At 43.5% G+C, this 11,580-nt stretch overlaps 1 protein-coding gene across 3 annotated transcripts in view; it reads right to left on the reverse strand.

Moving 5' to 3' along the window:
- SPATA6 (spermatogenesis associated 6) overlaps positions 1-2,035 on the reverse strand; it is a 43,404-nt gene extending 41,369 nt beyond the window's left edge. For all 3 annotated transcript variants that reach the window (XR_004752857.1, XM_035333243.1, XM_035333242.1), the window contains exon 1: positions 1,867-2,035. Coding sequence is in view for 2 of the 3 variants with exons in the window: in XM_035333243.1 (XP_035189134.1) it covers positions 1,867-1,914 (48 nt within the window). In the remaining variant the exon portion in view is untranslated. The remainder of the gene's footprint in view (positions 1-1,866) is intronic.
- Positions 2,036-11,580: the final 9,545 nt, after the last annotated feature.

Below are 11,580 nucleotides of genomic sequence, written 5' to 3' on the forward strand. Positions count from 1 at the left end.
AATGAAAGGCCCATGTGAGGCAGAAAAAGAGACCTGGAAAATTATAACCCTCTCAATCAGAATACTTAAACACACAAAAGTAAAGAATAAAGTATATGGATGAAAAACATGCCTAGAAAAAAAAAAAAAAAGCCCAGCAGCACATGTTTAATAAAAATAGACGAGTCAAGCAAAACCCAACATTTACTGGAAAGCCTATATTCTGGGCAAAGGGTAAGTAATTTAAATGGACCTCACTAACATAATATGGTTCCATGTGACAAATTATTACTTATGATGCAGAAGATAGGAGCCTGTGAAAGTCCTAAGGTGGTACAGAACTGGGCAAAGAATAGCATCAGTAACTGGCTAAACTGGAAAGCATCAGGTTGAGGGTTACTATGAAAAATGATCATCTGTACATCCTGCAATCCATGTCTTTAAATATTTTAACGACCCTGGCACAAGAAGTCAGATTATGCTTATGAAATTTTCCAATTAAAATTAAGAAATCATCAGTGGTAGAGAAAAAGGTATAGAAAAAAATCAGAAACAGGAATGAGATACACCTACTGTGTATTAACAACAGTTTCTTCTTTTACTCAGGGAGCTCATCTTCAAAGCTGGCTGAAGAGAAGGCAAGTGTGTTAATAAATGACAGAATAACCATAGCGCAGCTGTGAAGAGACTGACATTGAGATATAAAGGATGAATTTTGGACTTCTCCTGACATCATCTAAGGCAACAGTGAGACCCCATCTGGAATGCTGAATTCAATTCTAACCCTGATCAGCAAACCCAAAGTGGAAGAATAGCACCCATCCCTACGGTGATCAGAAGACTGGTAAGCCTGCCATACAAAATACTACTGAAAGAATCAGGTCTCTTTATCTGGTAAAGATGAATTGTGAAACGACAGAACTGCTGCCCATGAAATACATCAATAGAGCAAACACTGGCGTAGGGAAAAAAAAAAAAAAAAAAAAGCCAGTGTTGACATGAGTGTAAGAGCAGGGTATTAATGGAGGCTGGATAGTTTTCACAGGTATGAAGTGAGGCTCCAATGAGAAAAAAGGGCAAAATACGTGGTCCAAAAACCAGACTAAATACACTTATTAAAAGGGTTACCTGAGAGAAGTTATCTAGTGTAGTTGGAACATGGCTCAACAACCCACATGCAGGAAGGGGCACTCAGATCTGCAATTGGGGTTTCTTGTTCTGTCCCCTTCCACTATTACTTGCAGGCCTGAGAGCAGGGTGAGTAACAAATCCCTTGCAGGTGAAGAAGCCCAGCTGTGGGAGAACACCATCCCTGTAATCTCTCCTGGCACGTGAGGAGGAACAGAAGAAAGAGTACTTGCTGCTTTCCAGAAAAACAAAAACAAAACAAAACAAAAAAAAAAAAAAAAAGAAAAAAAAAACAGGCCTCTGCATTATGCAAACCCAGCAGAGAAACACTGTTAGGATGACACCCTCACAACCTATATTGAGAAACTCAGAGCTGTGTTTAGAGCAGCCCTACACGTTAGTGAACAACGGTGGTTAACTCATCACGAACGGGGCCGGTTTCCCAACGTGTGCTTTCTGTGCCTGCACTTGAACTTCCCGCGGGGCGCCGCAGCCCCTCCTCCTTTCGGCACCAGGCACTGCGGCAGCACACGGCCCGCCGGGAGGCCTCACGTCCGGCCGGCAGCAGCCAACGGGTGCCGAGCCGCCCAGCACGCCGTGCCGGAGCACCCCTCCCGGCCGGCCATCCCCAGGGGCTGAGGCAGCTCCCCCCGCGACGAGCCCGAAGCCTCCCCGCGGAGCTGCTGTGGGCTCGGCCCCTCACGGGCAGCTCCCCCCGCATCCCGCGGGCTTCTCCTCCTCCTGGGGCCGGGCACTCACCGCGCGGATCTCCAGCCGCAGGACGCAGCGCAGCGCCTTCCGTGCCATGGAGCCCGGGGGGGGCAGCGGCTCCCGGCCCGCTGGGCCTCAGGCGCGCCGCAGGCCGGACGCCGTTGTCATGGCAACAGCGGCGCTTCCGCCTTCCCCCTGCGCATGCGCCGCGTCCGCCTGGAGCCGCCCTCAGGCGGTGCCCGGCACTCCCACAGTGCACTGCGCCGCTGCCGCCTCCCGCAGTGCTTTGCGGCTTTTTATTTTTAGTTATTGTTATCCTTGTCTTTGGGTGAATCCTCGAGTTTCACCTGCGTCCTGGTTTAGGCACCTGTGCCAGATGTGTGCCACTGATCTCAAACACCACTGCCCTGCTGATTTCATGGGGTGCTTCCCTAACGAGCCTGTGACCGCTTGAGGGCCTTCCCCAGCTGCTGTGGTGCTGAGGTGTTCCCAGAGTGCTTACAAACGTGGTACCCCAGAACAGCCTCATTCCTGCTGCTTTTACCACAATTCACTTCGGGCCCCATCTGAGGGGGTTTAAGCCTTTAAATATTCTTTCCAATCTCATAGTACAGGTGTAGAAAGGGGAAGCAACTCAGCGGGTATTTTTAATTGCCTCCTAAAGAAGACAATGGCTCAAATGTGTCCCGTGGCTGGCTTTGCTTATTTTAGTTTTACAATTTCAAAGGCTGACGGTTGGTGCTAAGTGATCTGGAAAGAATCGCCATTCTCAAAGTGTTTTTAATTAAAAAAAAAAAAAAAAAAGAGAATATTAGATGTCAGAGAAGACAGTAGTAGTATCAACTATTCCTAGTGATATTCATCTATAGACTTCAATCCTTTAAAAGAATAAATGACTGGAAATGCAGGCTTTATTTTCATTATCATAGAATCATGGAATCTCCCAAGTTGGAAGGAACTCATAAGGATCATTGAGTCCAACTCCTGGCACCACACAGGTCTACTCAAAAATTCAAACCATATGACTAAGAGCACGGTCCAAACACTTCTTAAACTTCAGCAGGCTTGGTGCCATGACTGCGGCCCTGGGAAGTGTTTTCCAGTGTGCAACAACCTTCTCAGTGAAGAACCTCTTCCTGATATCCCACCTGAACCTCCCCTGTCATAGTCTGACACCATTCCCTCTAGTCCTATCGCTGGTCACTAAAGAGAATAGATTGGCGCCTGCCCTTCCACTACCCCCCACGAGGAAGCTGTAGATCGCGATGAGGTCTCCCGTCTGCCTCCTCTTTTCCAGGCTGAAAAGGCCAAGTGACCTCAGCCACTCCTCGTACGTCTTCATACGTCCTCATACGGCCAGCAGGTCAAGGGAGGTGATCTTCCCCCTCTACTCTGCCCTGGTCAGGCCTCACCTGGAGTATTGTGTCCAGTTCTGGGCTCACCAGCACAAAAAAGACAGGGATCTCCTGGAAAGAGTCCAGCAGAGGGCCACAAAGATGATATGGGGCCTGGAGAATCTCCCCTGTGAGAAAAGGCTGAGAGGCCTGGGTCTGTTCAGCCTTGAGAAGAGAAGACTGAGAGGGGATCTTACCAATGTTTACAAGTGTCTTGAGAGTGGGAGACAGAGGCATTTGGCCAACCTCTTTTCAGTGGTTTGTGGGGACAGGACAAGGGGCCACAAAATGGAGCACAGGAAGTTCCACAACAACATGCGAAAGAACTTCACAGTGAGGGTGACGGAGCACTGCAACAGGCTGCCCAGGGAAGTTGTGGAGTCTCCTTCTCTGGAGATATTCAAGGCCCATCTGCATGCCTACCTGGGCAACCTGCTCTAAGGAACCTGCTTTGGCAGGGGTGTTGGAGCCGATGATCTCGAGGTCCCTTCCAACCCTGACAATTCTGTGATTCCATGATTCCGTCTTCCCCTCTAGGCCCTTCACCATCTTTGTAGCCCTTCTCTGGACGTTATTGTGACTTCTGTAATAGCTGCGAGTCCTCTTCTTTTTTTTTTTTTTTTTTTTTTTTTTTTTTTTTTTTTTTTTTTTTTTCTTCTTTTTTTCTTTTCTGTCTTAGCAAAAGGTGGGATTCAGTATTTAGGAGATGGAAAAGACTCACTTTTTTAATTGCACACCTCTACTACATAGATTAAGGGGGGTTGCACTTCGATAAAGCCATTTTCTATGCATTATCAGTCTCAAGGTTATGAACAGCTTTTCAGAATTAAAGAGAAGGAAATTCTCAAAGATCCAGGGCTCAGATGGTAACACTATTAAAATAGTTTATTGCTTATTTTCAGATACCTTTCATATACATAGTGTTTAGAGGAGTAAATAATGTGTTAAAGATTGTGAGGTATGAGATATTACTGTAAGTGTGGCCATATAAGACCAGAAGACAGATAAATACTGAAATCAAAAATGGCATCATGTTTGGGATGAAAATTTAATATCCACATACAGTGCCCTGGAACAGAAGTACTTTATAACCCTTGAAAAAGGAGCACAAGGCAGGACTGAAAGCCTCTCTGAAGTGACAACACAGTGTTGAGTTTCAGTTCTTTTCTCTGGTAAACCAGGGAAAACCTGGGGTAAGCTGGAGGATTACGCACTCAGCACTGAGATGCTTCTCCATCCCTCTGGTCTGGAGAGCTTCTCCAAATTGCCCCACTGGGCCTTGGAAGGAAAGGCTGCTGCGTCTGCTGCTGCTGCAGTGTTTTTCCTGTTGAGCCCTTTCTGCAGCAGTGTGAGATCCATCTGGACCTCCTGGTCATGATGAAGTGCATAATTTAGTCTTACATTTTCACAGTGGGAACAGTGATGCAGGGAGTTGGGGACAATGAGGGGACTTTCAGCACAAATCCATTTGCTAATAAGCAAAACTGATAAGCAAAACCACAAACGGCATGCTACTTAAATAGACCTGAGGTTTTAGCTGCTGTAAAGTTTCCCCACTGTGAAAACGTGAATTCCTTTGCTTTTACAAAAGTAAATCTTCTTGTAATGCTACTTATACTTAGTTGCATGTAATACAAGAGCCTGGATGACAGCTTTGCATTATGTTAATGTTTTTACAATCTCCTCCATTTAAAAGCTGCTTTTTCAGTCCTCCAGCCCCTTCCACATACCTACTATAAGAAGCTTAGTGTCATCAAAATACTTGATTCTGTTCTTATTTCTATTATTGTAAATCAGGAGTTACTATCAAAAGACTGAAATTGCCCTGGTTTAAGATAATTATCACAAGAATTCTACCCTATTGCTGTAGTGGTTCAGAGGGTCAGGCCTCAGGAGTTTCAACATAGCGGTATATGCTACAACATAGGTAGGAAATACAAGAAGGATCACGTTTGGAAACAGTGGATATTCCAAAGTCCAGAATCTAAAAAAGACTGGGGATTAGAGAGAAATGGATCAGATAAGACTGGAGATCAGAGAGTGAATCTCACATCACCGAGTTCGTCAGAGATTCATTTTTGGTTAAGAAGACAAGAATGGTTTTCTCCTTAAACTTAGGAGGCATTTCACCGAGTGCAAAGTGGCATTTTACACTGGGTGCAAAAGTGGTATTTCACAGGCATTCTGGCAACAAGAATGAAGGGAATAGATGAGCTTTCCACATTTTTCCACCTTCTACTGCAGTCCTTGTAAGCGTGTTGTCGGAGAGCCATTCCTGCCTACTTTAAAACCTTGATGTTGTCGGAGAAGCCAAAAAAGACCTCAGTCAATGCACATCAAGCACTTCTATTTAGATATCATCACTGAGAGTGATTGTCTTGTCAATAACTCTGGAGAATTCCAGGAAGACATCTGCTCAAATAACAGCAACAAATTATGAGATATGGGAAGATTTCCATATTAGAAAAAGCAAACAAACAAAACATTAAGGCTGTTTTACTTCGGAGAGGAGAAAAGTAAGATGTAATACAAAAGAGGTACATAAGGGATTGAATAATATGTAAAAATGGATTTTTCTATTTACCCATGCCTATTTATCCTTTCAAAGGACACATGCAATGAAATTAAAAGACAACAATCAAAACTGATAGAAGAAAGAACTTTAGATAGTGGAACTCATTATAACAAGATACATTCACCAGTGTTCAAAGCAGAATCAGAGTGCTTTAGAGACCCCATAGGACAATACCCATGTGCATTACTTATTTTGATCTTCTCACTCAGTGCTAGGTTAAATGTGCAATTCACAAAAGTCAGTTCCTGTGCAAAGAATTGTAGTTGAGGAAAACAGCCAGAAGTTAAGACTAAACAATCCCAGTGCACTATACAGCAGAGCTGGAAGAATTTTGTAATGTGAGAGATTCTAATAGGATCTAAGGGGACCAAAGTGAATTGCATTACTGCAGACAGTAAGGTAACAGAGAAAGTAGAATGTTAGATTATTGATGAGGACAGAGGATGGAGATTACCTGAGGGTGTCAGCACATGCTTCACAAAATACATTTTCATCTAATCTTTCTACTTTAAAACAAGGAAAAAAAAAAAAAAAAAAAAAGTTGCTCAGAAGTTAGCATTCATTAATATCCACTGCTTTAGAAAAAGACCACAATGACTTGTTGATCCCATCAAAGTGTGGGGTATTATGTTTATCTTGCTCTTTCCTAACCTGCAAGAACACAACTGGGCAGAGCTCTCAGGCTTCCCTGATGAACCTACAAGTTGCTACAGGCAAAGGGTGCCCAGTCATGTTGTTCTGCAGGGGAAGCCATGATTTTTCTTCCCCATGCTTTCCCAGTCTCACTAGTGCCTGTTGAAGAGCGTTTTCTACTGCACATCTGGAGAAACTCAGCACCTCTCTAACATTTCACCATGGCTCAGCCATGACAATGTGAGTCCCTCTGTGTTGCTGCTAAGCCTCAGAACTCACTTTGGTGGATGTGATCATTAACCTTCACTGATTCTTGATGCAAGTCATGCCTGAAAAAAAAAAAAAAAAAAAAAAGGAAAAAAAAAAAGAAAAAAAAGCAAGCTACCGAAATATACTTAAATATTCTTAACATGTAAGTTGTTTTCAAGTTCTACTAAATTCTTTCTTGACTGGCTTTAGCTAAGGAAGAAATCAAATCTGATTTGATTACAGCCACTGGAGGAATATTCCAGATCTTGAATTCAGCTGTGGTAATTGGAAACTTTTCTTGTAAAGGAATGATCTAAATTCATCTAAGAGATAACTTCAATGCATTCAGTCTTATGAATTCACAAATGGTACAGATACAATCAGCCAATACAGTATTAGATTTATACCCCTAGAAGGTTCCTAGGCTCTCCGTTAATCAATTCAAAAGAGGTAATACGTTCCTTTGTGTTTTACTTTTTTTTTTTCTTTTTTTAAAATTATCTTAGATGGAGACGTTGCCCCAGCAAAGTTTTTGCCTGAAACAAAATTCTTCTAACCAAGTTATAAACCCCTGAAAATAGGGGGTTTATAATGGGACTGCTGATAGACCTTTAACAATAGCGTTGTGAATTGCGCTGCTATAATTAATGATACTTCAGAAAGATTTATGGTCCTTAGACAGAGATAAAACAGAAATATCATTGCTTCTTTGCCTCCCATCATTTTATCCTCTATGAAATTTTATGTGAAATAAGTCAAATGAAAAATGTAAGCTCTTAATCTTTTCCCAGAGTCCTGTCTCTCACTTGATGAACACTTTTGTAGAATAAATTAGAGCATTTTCTTCCTTATGCATGTATAGCTTTGTATTTAAAAGCAAAGAAAAGAACTTTGGTAGGTTGGCAGAGCAACTAACTCCAGATGATACTAGTGGAGGACACAGAAACCACCAACTCTTCTTGCCAAGTCTTCTGCCATCCCAGAGATGGTGGCTCTGGCCCTGCAGGAATCCAGAGCAGCCGGCTGGGCAGCATCCGACCGGGCTCCCGTCTGCTGCAGTGGATGCAGAAGGTTGCCAGTGATGGGCTCTAGCTGCAGCAGCGATAGCACAGACACCTGAGCAGAGAGCCAAAGATTGGGGCTTGATTACAGTTGATAAATATCTTTGGGTTAAGAAAATGCAGGATACTAAATGGTTCTTTAATATTACTGGGAAGGTCATAGCAAGAGCCAGCTGCTAGAAATTGAAGCTAGAAGAATTTGAATTAGAAATTAGGCGTTGTATCTTAACACCGAAAGTGAGTAACCAGTGGAACTAGCTCTTAAAGGAAAAGGGAAATCTCCATCTTCCAGCAATTCCAGAGGAAAATGAGGAGCTGACTAAAGACATGCCTTTGTCTAAACAAAACTTATTTTAGCCAAACCAAAAGAAAAGTGACAACAAAGAGCCAAGGCCTGTCTCCCACATCTTACAGACGTGCCCTGCACACCTCCGGCCTTCCTCAGGGCTGGGAGTCCTCCTGCTGGGGAGGCCCAGAGTGCAGAGGCACAGCCTGGGCTCCAAGCTCCTCAGCGTGGTCTTTGCTGAGCTACTTCTGAGCATCAGACACCAGCCTTTTGGGGGAAAAGCCTCACCTTTGGGCAGCCAGGCTAGTCCAGCAGCTGAATAGGCAGCTGAGAAATCACAGTTATGGGCACGGGCCATCTGAAATGGCAGTTAAAGCCCCAAATCCATCACATCCCATTGTAGTCCCAGGCTCCGGCTTCTGTTAGCCTCAGCCAGCTCAGATGGCGTGTAGCTGCTTGTTTTTTCAAAAGCCTCTCTGCAGTGTGGCAGGAGTTTTGTCCCCCTGCCCATTAAAGTAGCAGTGTTTGAGCATCTTCCATGTTAATTTGATTGACAACAGCAAAGTCACTAGAGAACCTGAAGGACTTTCTGGCTGGCTTGTTTTCCTGTTAAAACTGGAGTGTGGTATTCTATTAGAGAAGAAAACTGAAATGCTTTCTTTAAATAATAGCTGAAGTTACCCTGTCTAATAGGGTGCTCTGAGATCTATGCTCAAATTCCTCATAAATTATAGCATTACTCCTTTAAATTTTTTCCAATCCATCAGGAACAGGGAAGGATTTTTTTTTTTTTTTAACAAGAACTTTTGGTTTTCAATGGAATTCACTCTGGAGAGCAGAACTTTTTTTTTTTTTTTTTTTTTTTTCTTTGTAAGGAAGATTTGTAAAGGGGCAGGATTGTGGCTATTATTAGAGTCAGTCCTAAAGAAAATCATCAAATCCTTTAGAGCACTAGGCAGATCTGGGCTAGAAAGCATAACAGGATGGCATAGAGCAGCCCATGTAGCAACAGAGAGAAAATGGAGCAGGAAGAAAGGAAAAAATGGAAACCCAAAAAGAAGAGCAGACACCAATTAGAATTCTTGCAGTCTGAAGCAAGGGGTGAATGTAAGAAGCCATAGGAAAAGAAAGGGGTGAGTGGATTAGTGTTAATCACAGACAGAGGAAGTAGGAAAGGTTTTAAACGAGCTTTAAAAAGCAAAAATTGAGTTAGCAGCTCAGAAGAGAATTCCAGACCCAGCAAGTGTGGGAGCAAAAATAAAATGCAGAATACCAGGAGATATATCTGAGTCTAAGCAATTAAGTTCATATGGTAATAAGATATTTTTTTTTTTTGAAATTGAAGCTTTTCTCTCTCTCTCTGCCCACCACCACCACCCCCAGCTCCCTTCTAAGGACAGCACTATTTTGCTTATCCTAGTGAAAGGGTACATTTAGTGTTAGAAGAAAGTGACTCCAACCTGAGGTCTTTTTCACTGTCTAATGGTACATACATACAGCACCTGTCACAGGAAAAGCCAAGCAATAATTTGCCCAGGCACACAGTCCACAATTTGCCTCTGGAGCTAAGTGAGTTACACCAGGTGAGATCTGGCACAGAATTGCACAGCATTTCCTTAACAGCCTCAAGTTGTCTGAAGACCTCGGGGTTGAAGATGAATTCCAAAATGTGTTACCACCAACTTCAACACATGTCAGAGCAGGATGGCCAGGCAGTGTGGGCAGGGGTTCTCCTTGCAACTCTGGGGTATGGAACATCACTGATCATTGCTGTGCTGCTGTGCTGCCTGTAAAAAAAGAACGGTAACAGCCACTGATGAAAAATAACAAAAATAAACCACACACAAACAACAACAACAAAAGACATCACAGGCTATTTGTTCTTATGAGCTGCAAAATACTACCATTAAGAAATCCTATTTCTAGCTCTGGATTTATCTGCAGCATAAGAATAGCATGGTGTTTGAGTACAGGTCTTTTACATTTGAATAATCATTTAAAGGTTAATGAGGAAACTATGGAAAGGTTGTTTCCTCATTAGTTAAACACTTTCTTTTTAAAAGCTCTATGCATTCATAGCATATTATGAGTTTATCATTTGCTACAAAAAACCTTGATCAGTCCCTTTTTCATTTGCTTATATGACATCATTTTCAGCAAATGCAGTCCAGGCCTCCGCTTGAGTCATTGGTCCTGGATCTCTGTTGCTGGGTGCAGCGGCAGCACAGACACATACATTGATCCAGCTTGGGCCAGCTTCGTGCCCTCACACTGGCTTTGTGCTGGCTGCTGAAAGACGGATGGTGCCGGATCCATGTGGTGCTAAAGTAACCCATAGGGGCTACAAGGAAGGAGCGCTGTCATGGAAGGTTTTTACTAGCATCACTGAATTCAAACATGTCCTAGAGGCCACATCCTTTTTCTCTGCGCTGGCATATATTTTGGAGATGACAGCAACCCTTCTGACATGGCAGATGGATCCCACCTTACAGCCTCCAACCCAGCCGTGCTGTGTGTGGTCGCATGGGGCAGAGGGAACTCTCAGGGAACAGAACACCAGAAATTGGCTCCAGCTCCTTGCTCGGTGCCAGGGCCATGTGTGCCAGCTTTTCCAGCCTGACAGGACTCTTTTAACAACCAAAGTTACACACAACCCCCTTCTGAAAGCAGGGCTCCACGACAGAAACGCCTACACAGCTGTAGCAGCCACTTCTCAAATGTGCTGCTGCTTATGAACCGCAAGAATAATATGGCAAAATGTGCCGACTTTTGCAGTTTTCTCCTCTTTTGTTGAAACTAATGAGTCACGATTAGAGTAATGCTTTTCTGTGACTCTGAAACCATTTTGCTTAATGAGGTACTAAGTCTTTATAATTAGGCCCAGAAGGGAACTGGGACGTGGCCCCTTAAGAGCAATAATTATTTAGGTTATTTATGGTAATAAAAAATTGAAAATAGGAATTCTTCCTCAGAATGTGACTATTTATTCTTTTACATATTGCCTAACAGGCAATTACCCTATTAAGGCAACGTTTTATTGCTAAAGACATTAATTGAAATGTAAATTAAATGTAAATCAGCTAATTAAATTGATATGTAATGAACTTGTCATGCAGGCCTTTGAGATCAGATGCGTTTTGCTAATAAACAAGTGTTACAGTGGTGCCATTGCTCACTGGAGTTAAGGTTGTTTAATGTGTTGCGCCTATAACACTCTCCCTCCCCAAATTCAGAGGTTTGCGTTGTGTCGTTAGAGCCCAGAACAAAGCTGGCACTGGGAAGGTCCCAATTATTCCCTACAATTATCTCCTGGTCGACCTCCTTGCATGGCAAGGTGTCCTCCCACTGACCGGTGCTGCACAGCCCACCTGCCTGCAACCCAAGCTCTGTGCGTCCCTTCTGCTCCCCAGAAGGGGTAAAACTCTTCATAAAGCCCCTCTGCAGGACCGATGCTGCCGTGTCAGATGGCTATTTGTGAGGTTAAAGCCCATGGCTGGTGGTGGCCTGCCAAGCACCTGCCCCATCTTTCTCCTGGAGGTTGCGGCCTACACAGCGGGTGGGCAA

The sequence above is a fragment of the Oxyura jamaicensis genome, chromosome 8 (genome assembly GCF_011077185.1).
Source record: "Oxyura jamaicensis isolate SHBP4307 breed ruddy duck chromosome 8, BPBGC_Ojam_1.0, whole genome shotgun sequence".
NCBI lineage: Eukaryota > Metazoa > Chordata > Aves > Anseriformes > Anatidae > Oxyura > Oxyura jamaicensis.